Raw genomic sequence first — 18,174 nt, forward strand, 5'->3', positions numbered from 1 at the left:
CTCATCTCCGTTTCAAAGCCGAAGAGCCAGCGCTTGTCTGAGTACGTGTGGTCATGTGGCCGGCATGACTAGACGCCAAAGGCGCACGGAACGCTGTTACCTTCCCACCGTAGTGGTCCCTATTTTTCTACTTGCATTTTTACGTGCTTTCGAACTGCTAGGTTGGCAGAAGCTGGGACGAGTAGCAGGCGCTCACTCTGTTACGCGGCACTCGGGATTCGACCCGCCAAACTGCCGATCTTCTGATCGACAAGCTCAGCGTCTTAACCCACTGAGCCACCGTGTCCCTGAAAGTCTAATTAGATATCACCAAAATCTCACCAAAACAATAACAGTTTTAAGAAAAGTGGCTTTGTTTCTCTCCATAGAAACTTTCCAAGCTAGATTTAAATTGGCTAATAATGAACAGGTAAGACTTAATTAAGGAAGTGGACACAAGAGGATCTTTGGGGAAATAATCATATCGTAGTTCTTAAGCGTAAGAGAACTTAAAGTAGGGTATGATTGAAGGCTTATCTTGGACTTTCAGAATGCAGATTTCAGTAAGCTCAGAGTAATGATAAAGGGCATTCCATAGAAGGAGAAGCTAAAGTAAAATGAACTCAAGATAGATGGATTTTCCTGGAAAAGGAGATACTAAAATACAAACAGTCCTCAACTTATGACCACAATTCAGCCCAAAATTTTGTTGCTAAGCAAAGCAATTGTAAAATGAGTTTTGCCCATTTTATAACCTTTCTTGCCCATTTTATGACCTTTCTTGCCCATTTTATGACCTTTCTAGAGTTAAGTCAATCACTACAGTTAAGGTAGTAACCTGGTTGTTAAGTGAATCTGACTTCCCCATTGACGTTGCTTGTCAGAAGGTCACAAAAGGGGATCACATGACCCCGGGACATTGCAACCGTCATAAGTATGGATCAGTTGCCAAGCATCCGAATTTGGATCACGTGACCATGGGGATGCTGCAACAGTTGTAAATGTGAACAGTGGCCCTAAGTCGCTTTTTCAGTGCCCTTGTAACTTCGAACAGTCGCTAAATGAACCGTTGTACGTCAAAGACTACCTGTACAACTGTAAGTTATTCCAGTGGTGAGGATTGAAAAACAGCAGATGTCAAATATGGCCAACTAAATTTTTTAGTAAAGATCTGAAAATGAAAAGGATACCCAGGGGAGATATTTTAGAAAGGACCAGTCACGGAAGAAAGGAGCATAGAATATAAATGATGGAAAGCCTAAAGCAGGTAATAGCAGTGGATGCCAAGTGAAGCAAAACATTTTCAAATATGTTCTGATGCCCATGTATTCGTTCTTACTCAAGGCACCCTTTGTAAGTCGTACTCTTTGCCCTATCGCAGGCGTGTGGCCCTTTTATGAGCTGCGGACTTCAACTCCCAGAATTCCTGAGCCATGGACTGTTCTACAAGATTTCAACTTACGGTTAATAACTTGGATTTTTATGCATTTGTTTTCCTTCTTTGGGAAGCAGATGGTAGCTTTCCTATGGCAGCTTTCCCCAGCATTCTTCCGAGCACAATAGTGGCACCTCAAACTATCTGCTGCAGAAACAGAAAGTCAAAACTCAGCTGGTTTGGTGATTATACCGTAAACGGTTGTGTAGGAAGGTACCGTGTTTTTTTTAAAATATTTTTGGAACGTTATTGCGTCCGTTGGCTTTGTGTGTATTACTCTTCTTGAAGAGGGCTGGTGGATGCAGGCAGCCACTTCTTGGTGCCCACAAACTCTCCATAATTACCGCCTACATCAGGGGTGCCCAAGCTTGGTAACCCTCAAGACGTGTGGAATACAGCTGGAATAGAATAGAGATGGAAGGGACCTTGGAGGTCTTCTAGTCCAACCCCCTGCTCAAGCAGGAGACCCTATAGCAGACATGTCAAACACAAGGCCCGGGAGCCAGATCCGGCCCGCAAATTGGTTTCATGCGGCCCGCAAAACCATCCTGGAAACAGTGAGGGAATGGCCCCCACTGCCTTGGCCCTGGCCCAGAGACCCTCCTTCTGCCAGAGACCCTCAGATCTGTCCCACTCCTGCCCAGGCCCCCATAGGCACCCTTGATGTGAATGATGTAGAGCTGGCCACGCCCACCCAGTAGGCCATATGCATTCTAGCCACACCCACCCAGTAGGCCACGCCCACCCTGGCTATACCCACCCGGCCCCCTGAGGGCAACCGCAATGCTGATGCGGCCCTCAATGAAATTGAGTTTGACACCCCTGCCCTATACCATTTCAGACAAGTGCCTGTCCTCTTCTTAAAACCTCCAGTGGTGGAGCACCCACAACTTCTGACCACAAACTGTTCCACTGGTTAATTATTCTCACTGTTAGGAAGTGTCTCCTTAATTCCAGGTTGCTTCTCTCCTTAATTAGTTTCCATCCATACCCTCAAACACCTTGCCAAGAAAACTGCTTGGATTACTTCTTGTGCCTGCCAGGAATAAAGAAAGTCTTGAAGGCATACAATTGTAGTTTACCAAGACTTACCTACGAGTGCAAAGCCAAGGCAAGTGCAAATTGTGAGATAAAGGACTCTCTGCATACTGTGTTCAAAGGTGCCACGGAGCGTTTGGCTAAGCGTTCTTCAAGCAGATGACTTGCTTACCAAGGAAAAGCTGGAGGAGGAATTGAGCCCTTGGTCCTCCTCCTGGCTAGCTTATCATGATCATTAGGATCAGGGCTTTTTTTGTCATAGAACGTTCAGAACGGAGTTCCGGCACCTTTTTTGGATGGAACCTTGTAGGGTAGGCAAGGCGGGTTGTATGATATGTGTGAGTTCCGGTACCTTTTTCTTTTACAAAAAAAGGACTGATTAGGATCTAAATGAAATGGAATTCCCCGGGGTCTGAGTCTATTTTGTATGAAGCGCCTACCAATGAGCAAAGACCTTTTTTTAAATTAGAGTTTGAAATGAAAATAAAGATCAGGAAAAAAGGGGATAAATGGGTGCCAGATAAAAAAAGAAAAAAGAGGGAGAGATGACTTCTAACTCTTTTTCAATGCAATAGGATACAAAATACAGTTTCAACTCAACTTTTTGCTTTACGTTGCTAGTAGATCCAAGCCATTTCTATAGCTACAGAATTAATCTGGTCATCAAAACCTAAAATCAAGGTTTCATTTTTTTTTCTTATTTTGAGCATATAGTCCAGAAGCAATTTCCAAGTGGAAATCAAACTGAATAAATGCTTCTCTTTAATTTAAAACAATTGGTTTTGCCAGCTCCATCAATAAGTTAAAACCCGAAAAGAATTTTCCTTTTGCTGTCGCTAGAAATCCTGGTTTTTGAAGCCAATATTCTCAAATCGTAATGTAACATAGCTCGGAGATCCCTTTCTTACTTCTTGAATTTTGGGCAAGCAGACATTCAGAGGAATCCACCAGCTATAATTATTCTTTCCTGAACCAATAGTGCAAAAAAAGAGAGAGAGAGAAACCACAAAATCTCTGAAACCTGGAATGATCTTACTGGATCAAGAACAGTTGCTGGAATTGGGCATGTCTAGTTTAATGAAGAGAAGGATGAAGGGTGATATGATAGCAGTGTTCCAATATCTCAGGGGCTGCCACAAAGAAGAGGGAGTCAAGCTATTCTCCAAAGCACCTGAAGGCAGGACAAGAAGCAACAGATGGAAACTAATCAAGGGGAGAAGCAACCTAGAATTTAAGGAGAAATTTCTTGACACTTAGAACAATTAATTAGTGGAGCGACTTCCCTCCAGACGTTGTGAGTGCTCCAACACTGGATGCTTTTAAGAAGAGATTGGACAACCATTTGTCTGAAATAGTATAGGGTTTCCTGCCTGAGCAGCGGGGTTGGACTAGAAGACCTCCAAGGTCCCTTCCAACTCTGTTCTGTTCTGATAATTTTACCAGACCACATAAGGGGATCGAGGATCCTTATGGTCACCCACCAGTACCAAAAAGCAGTTATCTGGAAGAAAGGCGAGATATTTTTAACACGATCAGAGCAACTAGAGCAGGGATAGGCAACCTTGGCTCTTTTATGATTCGTGGACTTCAACTCCCAGAATTCCTGAGCCAGCCATACTGGCTCAGGAGTTCTGGGAGTTGAAGTCCACGAGTCATAAAAGAGCCAAGGTTGCCTACCCCTGACCTAGAGCTTGCTTTGGCAATGCCAAACTTGCTGATAATTATTTCTAACAATCCAACAAAGAAGAGGAAGCAAGAGTACAGAAATTATTTGTAAAGGCTGAAAACAATATTGGCAGTTTGGATGAAAATCTTTCCATCTGCTTCCTCTCAGGTGGATTACATGAAGAGCTCAAATATATGTACGGTACTCAACCATACTCACGTTGGAAGCTGAAGTACAACTAGCAGAGAAGTTTGTTGTCTAACACTGGCTGAGAAAGAGGAATCAGGATTATAGTATTTTCCCATCCTAGTTTGAGGCAAACCTTTCACCTCCTAATTGCAGTTGTTGACACTACTAGAAGAAGCAACCTTTCCTTTGAGTTTGATTCTGATTTATTTGTTTCCTGAACTTTAGGAACTCATGCCTGCTGTTTTCCCCTCCTCTCTCCTCATCCCCTTTTCCTTTCGTGCTGTGCCTCTTAGAGCAAGTAAGTATGCTATAAACATATGATTTAGTACAGCAAGCCCTTACTCCTTACTCCCATACTTCTTTGGTTGATTAACCATATAAAAATGATTGAATCAAAACCAATGTAGTATGCCCAAATTAGTTAGAATGGCTTGAGGAAATAAGCTGAGCCCCTTGCAGGAGAGAAAGTATGATAAAAGAAAGAGACCACAAAAGATAATAATTGACAAAAAAACAACCCACAATCATTTTGTTCTAGTGGTTAAGGCACCAGGTTAGAAACAGAGGCTGTGAGTTCTAGTCCCGCCTTTGGCATAAAAGCAGCTAGGTGACCTTGGGCTAATCACTGTGTTTGGGGTTCATTCCCACTTTGCTAAGTTTCTGATTATAAATAATTGCCTGTTTGAACATCATTGATATGAACATATTTATTATTTTGAGCCTGGGCCATGAACTATTTTTTCAGAAGTCTAAATGATACGTAAAATTGCTAATGGGCATTTTCTGCATTACTGAGTAACCAAAAACTAACCCACACAATTGAAATCTGGAGGCAGAATTTTTAACATTGTTAATCAGTATAATGTCTCTCCTGAGTAGGTGGTTGAAGAGAACAAAGAGTGATGCAAATGTTATTTTGGGATATATTAAGAGCAGCATAAATCCAGATCTCAAGAAGTAATTGTCCCATTCTACTCTGCCTTGGTTGGACCCTGTTTGGAATACTGTGTCCTGTTCTGCCACCTCAATGCCATGTAGAAAGTACTTTGACAAATTTACAAACCATAGATAGTTCAGAGGAGGGCTACTACATGATGGATGAATGTGTCTAGCCTGCAGAAGAGAATACTGAAGGAAGATAGGATAGCAGTCTTCAAATATTGAAAATGTTAGTAGACTTGTTCTCTGCTGCTCAGGAGAACATGTCTCCATCCAATAGGTTGAAATTATAGAGAAGGAGATTCAAGTTAAATATTGGAAGGAGTTTCTTGATGCTAAAAACTGTAAGCCAATGTAATAGGTAGCTTCTTCTGAGGTCCTTTCCAACTATATAATTCTGTGCACTCTTGAATTTTGCATAAGATATCTGTCAAAATTTCTGCTTGTCTTTTTATTCATTAAATATATTGGATCTTATTATTATAATATTATCCCGCCATCCCATTCTATTCCCATCCCATCCCATCCCATCCCATCCCATCCCATCCCATCCCATCCCATCCCATCCCATCCCATCCCATCCCATCCCATCCTATTCTATTCTATTCTATTCTATTCTATTCTATTCTATTCTATTCTATTCTATTCTATTCTATTCTATTCTATTCTATTCTATTCTATTCTATTCTATTCTATTCTATTCTATTCTGATAGACATAAGGGCTCATAATTAAAGTTATTGACTTACACAGGAGTCTTTAGGGAGGCATTTACATAATAATCAAAAGGACAGAGGAAGGTTGTCAGTCGGTGAAGTTAAGACTACAGGTAGTCCTTAATTTACATCCATTCATTTAGTGACCATTCAAAGTTACAACTGTACTGAAAAAAGTGACTTTCGACTGTTTTTCACACTTATGACAATAGCCTGCTAATAGTCACATGATCAAAATTTGTATCTTTGGTCACTGGTTTACAGTTATCACAGTTGCTGTGTTCTGGGGTCATGTGATCTATCATGGCTCTGTCGGAACCTGGTTCCGAGGAGGAGGAGGAGGAGGAGGAGGAGGAGGAGGAGGAGGAGGAGGAGGAGGAGATGGAGCCAGGGCTGACGGAGGAAGACAGTGCAGCCTCTCTGGCCCAGAAGGAATGACCGGAGGAGCAGGATGAGGAAGTCCCGGGTTCCTTGGACCTCAGAAGGGTCGCAGGAGAGAGGGAGAGAGGGCGCAGGATGACCAAGCAAGGGGGAGGAGATGGAAAGGGCAGGCAACAGAGCAGAGGAGCGACAGAGCTCAGGAGATGAGCAACTGCCTCCCTTGCCCCAATCCCCGAGCGTACAGAATGGAGAGGAGGTGGAATCAGTGCTTGGCAACCCCACTACTCGGGAGGAGGGAGCTCCACCCCTTTTCACAAGACTCACCTGGAGAATAGGATTTAAGTGGGGAGGGGCTTTTGTCGGGAACAAGTGTTGTATTTGCCAGCAATACTTGCCACGATTCAAGAGGCCTTGCTGTTACTGATGCTGCCTTGCTTTGCCTTGCTCTGCTTAATAATAATAATAATAATAATAATAATAATAATAATAATAATAATAATAATAATAATAATAAAAAACTGCGCTACTCAGAACATCTTACATTTTAAGGAGATACCTGGTTGATACCTAGGATGCTGGCAGCAACCCGTGTCAACCATTAATGCCACACAATTTGAGTGTTCAGTTGACTGAGTTTCATGTTTTATGAATAAAAGTTTAATAATAATAATAATAATAATAATAATAATAATAATAATAATAATAATAATAATAAAGTTGGAAGGGACCTTGGAGGTCATCTAGTCCAACCCCCTGCTCAGGCAGGAAAGCCTATACCATTTCAGACAAATGGCTGTCCAGTCTCTGCTCTGCTTTGCTTTGCCTTGTTCTGCCCTTGCCTAGCCTTGCCGTGTGTGAGTCCACAGTGACCCAGCTCGGCTCTGGTTTGGGCCATGGCCCCAGCGAACCCTCTGTCAGATGGAGATGCACGTGATCAAGTTTCCTGAACTGTTTTTGCTTTCAGAACTGTGCTTCTCTCTCTCTCGGACTGCTAGCTTCAAGGAACTGCTTGAGGTGTGTGCGCATGTTAGAGCCTTGCTCTTGGGCTTAAGGTGAACTGTGGGGATTTGGGGGAAGGTTGATTTAATAAAAGGGATTCAAGTCCTTGTATTCGCCGGTGTTGCTTATGTATTCCACCCCCGGTCATAACACGATCATCTTTTGTGACCTTCAGACAAGCAAAGTCAATGGGGAAGCCTGATTCACTTAAGAACCATGTTCCTAACTCAACAATTGTGTCAGGACTGTCGTTCTGCTGTGTCAGTGGTGCTTTGGCAGATGCCAGTCAGCCATCAGCAATGGGGGGAGGGAGTTGTGGGAAGGTAAAGGCTGGTATGAGGGGAATTGAAATTACTCTTTGGGCCACCCAGTGGGAGCCGCTGTCCACTCCAAGGTCATGGAATGGAATGGGAAACCCTGCAGCCTACCAAGCCAGGGACTGTTACCAAAACAATTTGTCTGAATGTAATTGAACACTTTGAGAGAACCAGGGGAAAAGTGGGGAGAAGGGAAAAGTTAATCAGAAGCTTTGGGCACAAAACTTCAGATCCGGCTTTGCTTCTCTGTAAACACTTGGCTTTAGTAAAGTGTACTTTCATTTACAATGGATTCTAGAGTCTTTCTTTTCTAACTAACCAAGTTGGGACGGCTGACAAACTGTACGATTCACTTATCAACTGTGGCAAGAAAAATGATAAAATGGAGCATAACTCACTTTACAACTTTCTTAACAACAGAGATTTTGGGCTCAATTGTGGTCGTAAGTCGAGGACTATTTGTATACTGCACAAAACCATGCAACTGAAGTTTCATTCACTCTTTTATTTGAGTATGATTTTTAAGCAAATCTTCTCCATTCACATCCACTTTCAGTTCTCCGTATATCTCCTTTATTATATTTTCCAGTACACACTTCACAGTAAAGTTGCCTGAGAATTCCTTTCATTAAATTCTGGTCAGTTGTTGTTCTCGGTTTGGTCTGATGTTGCATAAAAACTCTTTATGCTGCATTTGGAAAAGAGAAAAAGAAAAGGAACTACTAGAGCCACTAATGTGTAACTGTCAGTGATTCCACAATATATATCCAGTAGTAATGATACAAAAACACCAGAGTTCAGTGGAGTTTCCTTATAAAAATATTTTGCAGAAACATCAGCAAAATATCACCCTACTTAAAATAGCATCTCTGCCTTGTCCATTTTCAAGATATCCAAAGTTTAATCAAGTCATAAACCAAAATATTCAGATTTATACCATTCAGTGGCATAAGGCTAGGAATGAAACCGAGAGACTGGGAGTTCTAGTCCCACCTTAGCCATGAAAGTCAGCTGTCTGGCTTTGGGCCAGTCACTCTCTCTCTCTCAGCCCAGCTCACTTCACAGGGTTGTTGTTGTGGGGGAAATAGGAGGAAGGAGTATTAGGTATGTTTGCTGCCTGGAGTTATTTGTAAAAAATAATACAGGATAAAAAAAATCTAAAGTAAAATAAAATCCTTAAAAGTGATACAACTGCTTTGTCCATTTTCAAGCCACTCGAAATTTAAATCAAAGTTTAATCAAGACATAATCCAAAATATTTGGATAATAATAATAATAATAATAATAATAATAATAATAATAATAATAATAATAAGAAGAAGAAGAAGAAGAAGAAGAAGAAGAAGAAGAAGAAGAAGAAGAAGAAGAAGAAGAAGAAGAAGAAGAAGTAGTTGGAAGGGACCTTGGAGGTCATCTAGTCCAACCCCCTGCTCAGGCAGGAAACCCTATACCATTTCAGGCAAATGGCATAATTCAGTGGCATAAGACTAGTGATACATGACAAAACATCCTGTACACCAGAATAACCCATTCTGGGCGGCCAACTGAGATCAAATTTATCTTTGGCAACTACATTCTGAGGGAAGAATTCAGAGAAAGAAATATTCTGGGGAATATTAAAAAGGCAGAATATATTTCCCCAAAGGAATAATGGAGAAGATCTTTAAAACAAAAGACAGAAACTAGCCTCCAGAAATCAGTCCCAGCCTCCTAGGCAGAGGCCAGCTTTTAGAAATGCAAATTCAATAATCCTTTCAGAAAGGTTGGAGCCTTCCAGCTAGAAACTAAAGAAATTAGGAAGACAAAGACCCTTAAAATCTGCATACCCCACCCAAACTCTAAGACAGGACATAATAGAATTAACCCACCAATACCAAAGGGGCACACTCAGACTCAGGTCAAAGTACATGACACAGGAAATACAAAGCCTCAAACAGGAACAGGAAACAACTTCAAGAGACCTGGAAGGTATAAAAGCCCACCACTCTGTTCCATGTGATCAGGTTTTTTTCCCCCAGAGCCATCTTTCTGTCGGCTTCTCCTCTTCAATAAACTGCAACCTTCTTTCTAAAGCAGTCTCCATTTTGTTTATTCTCAGTTTGGACTGGACCCTGATGAAGATTTTTCTTTCAATAATTTGACAGGAAGAAAAAAAATCAATAATGTGAAGTGATTCGAGCCGGAGTAGTAACTCACCAATTCCTGTTGTGTTATAAATGTGGGTTGCTAAAAAGTTGCACTGCTCACGTGGCAAAAACTGCATGATTTGCGGTGCCTCGGTGCTGATATGGTAGATATTTTGTTCAGTAGCATTGTAATGCAGCCATTGAACTTCACCAGATGTGAATTTGGAGGGATTCCTATTCAAGGAAATAAAATGATCAGATTACAGACAGCAGTCAATTTGAACTGCAAGATTAAGAACAGAATGATTGGCATTCACATTCCCTCCTGACGAGCATTTTCAAGTGATATTAGTTTTGTTTATTTCTAAATCAATGATTTTCTGTAGTGGAAGTCAGCCACAAGTCAGATCACAGTGCCTGGAGAAACATTTATACTATTCATTCCTTCAGGAATAGAAGTTGATGTGAGCCAAAATTGACTTTGGTTAAACTGTCTGTCATTTCAGCATCAAAATAAGAGAGTTGGAAGGGACCTTGGAGGTCTGCTAGTCCAACCCTCTACTCAAACAAGAAACCATATTTCAGACAAATGGTTGTCCAATGTCTTCTTTAAAAACCTCCAGTGTTGGAACACCCACAATTTCTGAAAGCAACCTGTTCCACTAATCAATTGTTCTCACTCTCAGGAAATTTTCCCCTAGTTCTAGGATGGTTCTCCCCTTGATCAGTTTCCATCCATTGCTTCTTGTCCAGGTGCTTTGGAGAATATGTTGACCCCCTCTTCTTTGTGGCAGCCCCTGAGATATTGGAAGACTGTTATCATGTCACCTCTAATCCTTCTTTTCATTAAACTAGACATACCCAGTTCCTCCATACTGTGTATCTAATACAAAAATCAGAGCCCCAGATTTACGGAAGAAATGCCCTAGTACTGTGCTTAACTGCATCTCACAAGAGTGTCTTACCCACTTCTGGCAAACTGGGCCCAGTAGTGCATCACCCGTTGGCTTAGTACCCTGTCAGCTTCTGCATCTGATTGATTGAGTCCTGGGAGTGACGAGAGGGTTCCAAAGAGAAAAGGGACCTCAACTCCATGAGCTGCACCCATCCATTCTTTCCAGATGGAAGTCGAAATTTGGTGATTGAAGGAGTAAACATACACAGAGCCCTTCATTGCTACCATCCTTGCAGCAATTTCAATTAGTGGGCACACAAAATAGTGATCTCTACTAAAATGAGCCAAGATCTGTCGATTCAGATTCGGCCCTTGTTTATCTTCACTATACTTAAGCGCTACAGCCTTGATAATGTCTTCTTCAAAATGTCTTCGTAATATAATGTCTATACCTGATATGACCTGCTCCCAGGTCTCATTTTTGTCATCGTCTACATCGTTCAAAACTCGAGGTATAAAGACTGTGCCATCCTCCCTTGTAATACCTATAAGTAGTGGCTTTGCTGGAATTGTCCCCTTCTCTAGAAGTCTCTTTGGATCTTCAGGAAGGAAATCCCCATCGAAGGTGGGTAAGAAAAAAGAACTGAAATTCAGAAACACATCAACGTCCTTATTTTGGAGACAGCTCATCATGGCACTGTGGTTTCCTTTTCTGCAGTTCAACAGACCAATTAAAGAATGGGCATATTCTTGGGCCTTTTCAGGAGGCATTGAAGCCCAGGGTGCATTGGGAGCTCCACTCTGGAGCACTGCTCGGTCAAAAAGGGATTGGCTTATAGGAGAGAGGAGCTGGAATCCCACGGAGGCTGCTCCTGCACTGTGGCCAATGATAGTCAACTTATCGGCATTTCCCCCAAAGACTGCTGCATTTTCCTTCAACCACTTCAGAGCCAGATATTGGTCCCATAAGCCCATGTTCCCTGGGGCTTCCGGTGGGAAGAAGAGAAAGCCCCAGATCCCCACCCGATAGTTCATAGATGCCACAATGACATTTTCGGTAGCAGCCAATGTTGACCCATTGTATAAGACCGAGGACCCTGAACCAACAGTAAATCCTCCACCGTGGATCCAAACAAGGATAGGGACTGACACGGAGGGCTGGGGGTGAGGCACCCAAATATTGAGGAAAAGACAGTCTTCAGAATGGGGCTTACCGGCCACCCACATTCTTGAATAAGAATAGCTAAAAGAGGTCCATTGGTGACAAGGCTTCCCAAAGTGGGTAGCCTCCAGGACATGGCTCCATGGTTGATGTGGGACAGGTTTCTGGAAGCGCAGTTTCCCTACTGGAGGCTGAGCATATGGAATTCCTAGATAGGCATTTATGGCACCAGACCTAGTTAGGACTCTCATGCCTTTAATGGATCCAGAGCTGGTGATCACCACAGTGTCATTTTCAGAGAGGTCACTGGAAATCAGTTGGCAGAAGCAGAGACCCAGGAATGCAGGGAGGAGAATAGGCATGGCAGCAATCGGAACAAAGAGGACCCAGGATAAGGAGTCACACCTTCTCTCTGATCTGTTGCAAGAGAGACAGAGACCGAAATGAAAACAAAACCAGCCACTGTAAAATCATGCCCATCAGTTTTAGTCACTAGTAGTCAGTGGGCTTCAGCATGTGGCAGTACCTGACCTCAGAAGACAAATAGGGTTTGGGCTGGTTAGGACTTGGATGGGAATTCTTCCAGGAGTGGTAAGGCTATGGGCTAGACTGGGAAATAGGAAAGCTATCTCCAAAGAAGGAAATGGGGAGGCCTTCCATAAATGGATGGAAACTAATCAAGGAGAGAAGCAACCTAGAACTAAGGAGAAACTACCTGACAGTTAGAACAATTAACCAGTGGAACAACCTGCCTCCAGAAGCTGTGAATGCTCCAACACTGGAAGTTTTTAAGAAGAGACTGGACAGCCATTTGTCCGAAATGGTATAGGGTTTCCTGCCTGAGCAGGGGGTTGGACTAGATGGGGGGTTGGACTAGATGACCTCCAAGATCCCTTCCAACTTTATTATTATTATTATTATTATTATTATTATTATTATTATTATTATTATTATTATTATTTGCTGAGAAAACTACACAGACATGTGAATGAAGTAATGTGGATCAGCCAAACCTGGACACATTTGTTTGTTTGTTTATATTTCATGTTTCTAGACAATCCATCTCCCTCATGTTTCTAAACATAATAAAGTTTAAAATAAACAAATATTTGCAGCTGATCAATAGTTGAAACAATAAATGACAGCACACACCTGAGAATCCTCAACTGTATGATATTCAGTAAATATGCATCATACACTAGATCTAGACTTCTGGCTGCAGCAATTGTGACATTAGTTTATGGCACTTTGTAAAGAGGAATTATGCAGTTTTGGTTTTTCAGTAAAGATTGCCAAACAAAGGAGAAAAGGAAAAGCAATTATACATTTTAAAAAGTTAATTTTTCTGAATCTATTGCTCAATGAGAGCCGAAAGGTACAACTGATTTAACCAACCTTGAACTTCTTTAGCAAATAAAGCTGTAGCTGTTCAACAAAGCTGTGGCCTTTGGGATTTTGCATCATCTTGTTTTGCTCATTTGGAGTAAAAAAATTCCTACCTTTTAAGATACACAGTAGTAAAGCCTAATGATCAGCATTAACAACTCACAGAAAGATGCATGGCCCCATTCAATATTTCCAGTGTGAAGGAAGATTCATCTAAATACATGATTAATTTTCAAAACACTAAACAAAGTAATGGTGGTGGAGGTGTATGAAGCTAAAACAAGATTTTATCTTCTTTTCTGGGGCCACACCTTCTCTTTTGTTCCCCTAAAGTACACACCTGTTCTCCTCCTTTGAAGTACACAGTCCTTCTTTCCAACACAAATTCACATCTCTTCTCCCTTGGAGACTGTCTTGCTCCTCAGAGATTCCTATGGTCAGTCTAAAAGGAAAAAATGTAGGTAAAAAAACATCCATTTGGTTACAGCAGAACAATAAATAAATAAATTAAGGTGTGGTATAAGCTGGCAGGCTGAGTGCTAGTTTCTTCTTGCACCAGTCTCAGAGGAAAGAGAAACAAAGAAAATACGTGGAGAGATGAAGAGAAAATGGAAACAGAAATTAAGGAAGAGATAAAGATGCTTTGTAGACAGCAGGGAATTGGTAAGGAAGTAAAAACTGGAGGCCTCTAGAAAGCAAGAAGCCTCTCTCAAATAGGAAAATCAAACCAAATAAAATGTATATGAGTTAGAATACAGAATTTGGACAACAGAGTTGGAAGTGACCTTGGAGGTCTTCTAGTCCAGGGCTTTTCAACCAGTGGTACGGGTACCACCTGTGGTACATTGGCACCTGGCAGGTGGTACGCGACCATCCTAGAAAAGTTGTAGCGGGGGAGGGGAATGAGCACCGCACAAGCCTGAGCGAGAGATGGCTGGAGCTGCAGGGCTGTCAGGTCTCAGCAGAAGCACCAGGATCAGCGCCAGGCTCCAGCTGGACCTTGGCGCTGATCCTGACGCTTCTGAGCCCAGAAGAAGCGCCGATCACCTGGAATGTTGCAGCATCTCCAGGGTCTTGTGATTTACATTCAGATGCTTGGCAACTGATTCATATTTATGACAGTCAGTGTCCCAGGGTCATGTGAAGTGACCAAAACCTGCTGCAACTACCCAGCAGAGGGGGGGGGGAATTAAAACCAAACACCCCCCCCCCCCGCTGCCAATCCTCAACAGAAATGCTCACAACAATGAAAACCTCTGACAGGAGGAAGAGCGCTGCCGGGCGGGCAGGCAGGTGTCTTGCTTGGCTGTGGCTTGGGGGGCACTTTTTTCAGTGCCATTGTAACTTCAAATAGTCACTAAGCGAACTGTTGTAAGTTGAGGACTACCTGTAGTTCATCACTTTTTTCCTTTTTTTTTGGTCAAGTTTTTGACACCTTGCCAGGTGACTGCTGGTACTTGGATGTTGCCATATCCTAAAAGTGGTACAATGGGTGAAAAGGTTGAAAAGCCCTGTTCTAGTCCAACCTACTGCTCAAGCAAGAGATCCTATACCATGCCAGATAGGTCTCCAAACTTTTCTTAAAAACCTCCAGTGTTGGAGCACTTGTGAAGGCAAGGTGTTCTACTGATTGATTGTTCTAATAGTCAAGAAATTTCTCTTTAATTCTAGGTTGAATCTCTCTTTGTTAAGTTTTCATCCACAACTTCTTGCCCTGCTCTCAAGTGCTTTGAAGAATAGTTTGACTCCTTCCTCTCTTAGACAGTTCATCAAATATTAGAACCATGGTGGTACAGGGGTTAGAATAAAAGTATTGCAGGTTAACTCTGCTGACTCCCAGGAGTTCGATCCTGACTGGCTCAAGGTTGACTCAGCCTTCCATCCTTTTGAGGTGGATAAAACGAGGACCCAGATTGTTGGGGGCAATATGCTGAGTCTGTAAACTGCTTAGAGTGTGTTGTAAAGCACTGTGAAGTGGTATATAAGTCTAAGTGCTATTACTATTGTTATCATGTCAATCCTAGTCTTTCTCTTTAGACTAAATATTCCCAGTTCCTGCCACTGTTCATCATACAGTTAGGAAAGACATAAAACTGTGGCTGTGGATAAGTATGAATACATATGGGTGAGAAAAGAAAGGAGCAGATATTAACTTAAGATGTTAAAGAATAATGAGTAGGAGTATGAGAAGCAAGACAAGGAAATGGTTAGCTTTAAGAATAAAAAACATTAAGATAGAAAAAAAATAGACTAGCAAGCAAGAGGTAAAAAGGAGAATGCTGAAGGATTCCCTGCAACTACAAAAGGCAGGTGGGTGGTTTCTAGGGTGCAACAAATTCAGGAGGACCAGTCTTAGTTTGGCCAACTAGCATGGAGTGAGAGTGGTAAGTTTCATCAGGGAGGAAATGGATTGCTGGAACATCTGGGTGGTAATATAGAGAAAGATGAGCAGATGGAATTAACAAGGGCCAGACAAGAGGAGTCACAATCCAGGAGAAAGGATTAAGCAGCCATGAACAAGCACACAAGGACTGAAAAAGAACTGTTCCATTGAGCCTTTTCATAGATGATGTTGCTTTCTATAAGCATCAGATCTATGTAAAGGGAAGGTACTGGCTGGGCTGGCTGAGGAATTCTAGAAGTTGAAGTCCACAAGTCTTAAAGTTGCCAAGTTTGAAGATCTCCGTCCTAGGCAATCCCATTAAGAGTCAGCTCCTTAAACTAAAAACCAGCCACTGTGTTAAAGCCGGAGCTACACAAACAACAACTGGGGGGAAGACAGCCTTCTACTATCTACATACCAAGGGACTGACCGCTTGAATTCTGCCTATTATTGAAATAAAAACAGCATTTCAGGTAAGAGTGCCTGCCAGAGAGACAAGATTGATGGAAAAGCGAATAAAAATGTGCTAGAGACGACTAGTAACATTGTTGGCTACGAATACCAGTAGTGGAATCTTCAAGAAGAAAAACTATGGCTTAAGTGGAGCAGTTGGCAGATTAGATATTTACTAATAATAATAATATTTCCTAATGCCTGATTGTCCCATCATGAACATTTGTTTCTAAAGTGCAGTGCCAAGGCACCTGCACAATCATTTACTTTTTCTCTTCCTTCTCGTAACTGGAGTGTCATAAATTTTTGGAAAGGGTAGAGTTATACTTATAAGCATAAGCTATGAAGCAACAAGGAAACCATAATATCAAATCAATATCAAGTGTAAAAATAGTGCAGCTGATAGTGTCAAAGTAAAAACAGTACTCAATAAGACCGTGGCAAGATCTAAAGTTATTATAGATTCCTTCAACTTCCACAAGAATTAGAAGGTCTTACTGTCAACAAAGGTGATTCTAAAGGAGACTCTAAGGCCAATTTTTGTCATCATATCACAAAAAAGATGTTGAGAGTTTGGAAAAAATTCAAAGAACAACTAAGATGATCCAAGGCCTGGAGACTAAAACATACAAAGAACGGCTGCGGGACTTGGGTTTGGCTAGTCTAAAGAAAAGAAGAAATAGGGGAGACATGACAGCAGTATTCCAGTATTTGAGGGGCTACCACAAGGAAGAGGGGGTCAGGTTGTTCACCAGAGCACCAGAGGGAAGGACGAGAAACAATGGTTGTAAACTGACCCAAAGAGAGAAGCAACCTGGAACTAAGGAGAAACTTCCTGACAGTGAGGACAATCAACCAGTGGAACAGCTTACCTCCAGAAATCGTGGGCGCTCTATTACTGGAGATTTTTAAGAAGAGGCTAGACCACAGGTCTGCAACCCGCGGCTCCGGAGCCGCATGCGGCTCTTTCAGCTGTCTCCTGCGGCTCCCAGTTCTCTGCCATGCGCAGTCCCAAAAAAAATATGTGGGACTAAAAAAGTTCAACCAATCAATTCAAATATGCAGGATAGGTGCATATCTCGCCTTGGCTCCACTCTTCAGTCAAACCCCGTTTTGCTCATGCGCGCATGTATGCACATGCACACACATTTTTTGCGGCTCCCAGTTTTTCCTTTTGTGAGGGAACCGGTTCCGAGTGGCTCTTTCACTGTTTCAGGTTGCTGGGCTAGACAGTCACTTGTCTGAACTGGTATAGGTCCTCCTGCTTGAGCAGGGGGCTAGACTAGAAGACCTCCAAGGTTCCTTCCAGCTGTATTCTATTCTAAAGCAAGGGTGTCCAACCTCTGTAATTTTAAGACTTGTGGACTTCAATTCCCAGAATTCCCCAGCCAGCATGCTGGCTGGGGAATTCTGGAAGCTGAAGCCCACAAGTCTTAAAGTTGCTAAGATGTGACATCCCTATTCTAAAAGTATCATAGTAGACTTGGCTTTTGTCCCTTTTCCTCATTACTGTGCCATCTGGAGAGAAGCTCTGAAATATGAACATAGGAACTTTCTGGATGGTACCCATCAGCCATCTTTTCTTCCTTAATCATTGACAAAAATATGGGGGCAAACATTACGAAGGCAGGAGGATAAGTATGGCAATTGCATCTTGACTTGTGAAGAGGCTTAATTGGCTTGACCTGGCTTTCCTCGATAGACTGAAATAAGCTTGTAAGGCAACCAGGACATTTTTGGGCCAAGGAGAAAAAAACTGGGTAACAAAGGTAATCGTTTAACTAGTCAGCGAATTCCCAGATAATCCACCTTCCCTGCCTGTGATCCAACCAGTGAAATCTCTTCCATCTCTTTCCAGAAGGTCTCAGGCACATAACAAGCCTCATATGGAGCACAGGAGTGATGCCAAGTCCGACGCAGTCCAATTATGACAACTGTGCATGAATAAGCCCACATGCAGCAGTGTCTCCTCACCCGTTCCCACCCTCCAAACATTTTCCTTTGCTTTCTCCAAGATACTCTAAAGCTTCCAACGGGCACACAAACCTGGAAATAAGACTGCAGCAAATTCATCTCATTCCATCTCTTCCTAGAGCAACAGTGCCATTCTT

The 18,174-nt window shown here is 42.2% G+C and overlaps 1 protein-coding gene across 6 annotated transcripts in view; it reads right to left on the reverse strand.

Moving 5' to 3' along the window:
• LOC308663575 (cholinesterase-like) overlaps window positions 1-13,670 on the reverse strand; it is a 20,994-nt gene extending 7,324 nt beyond the window's left edge. The window contains exons 1-5 of one of the 6 annotated variants that reach the window (XR_014025442.1): window positions 13,568-13,670; window positions 10,750-12,258; window positions 9,855-10,018; window positions 9,641-9,769; window positions 8,177-8,346 (exon numbers count right to left, since the gene is read on the reverse strand). Coding sequence is in view for 3 of the 6 variants with exons in the window: in XM_081320119.1 (XP_081176245.1) it covers window positions 8,342-8,346; window positions 9,855-10,018; window positions 10,750-12,203 (1,623 nt within the window). In the remaining 3 variants the exon portion in view is untranslated. Of the gene's footprint in view, window positions 1-1,441; window positions 1,562-8,176; window positions 8,347-9,640; window positions 9,770-9,854; window positions 10,019-10,749; window positions 12,259-13,567 lie in introns of those variants that run through there. The other 5 variants (XR_014025443.1, XR_014025441.1, XM_081320120.1 and 2 more) reach the window with 5 other exon arrangements.
• Between the last annotated feature and the right edge of the window lie 4,504 nt (window positions 13,671-18,174).

This window comes from Vipera berus, assembly GCF_964194415.1.
Source record: "Vipera berus genome assembly, chromosome: 2".
Lineage (NCBI taxonomy): Eukaryota > Metazoa > Chordata > Lepidosauria > Squamata > Viperidae > Vipera > Vipera berus.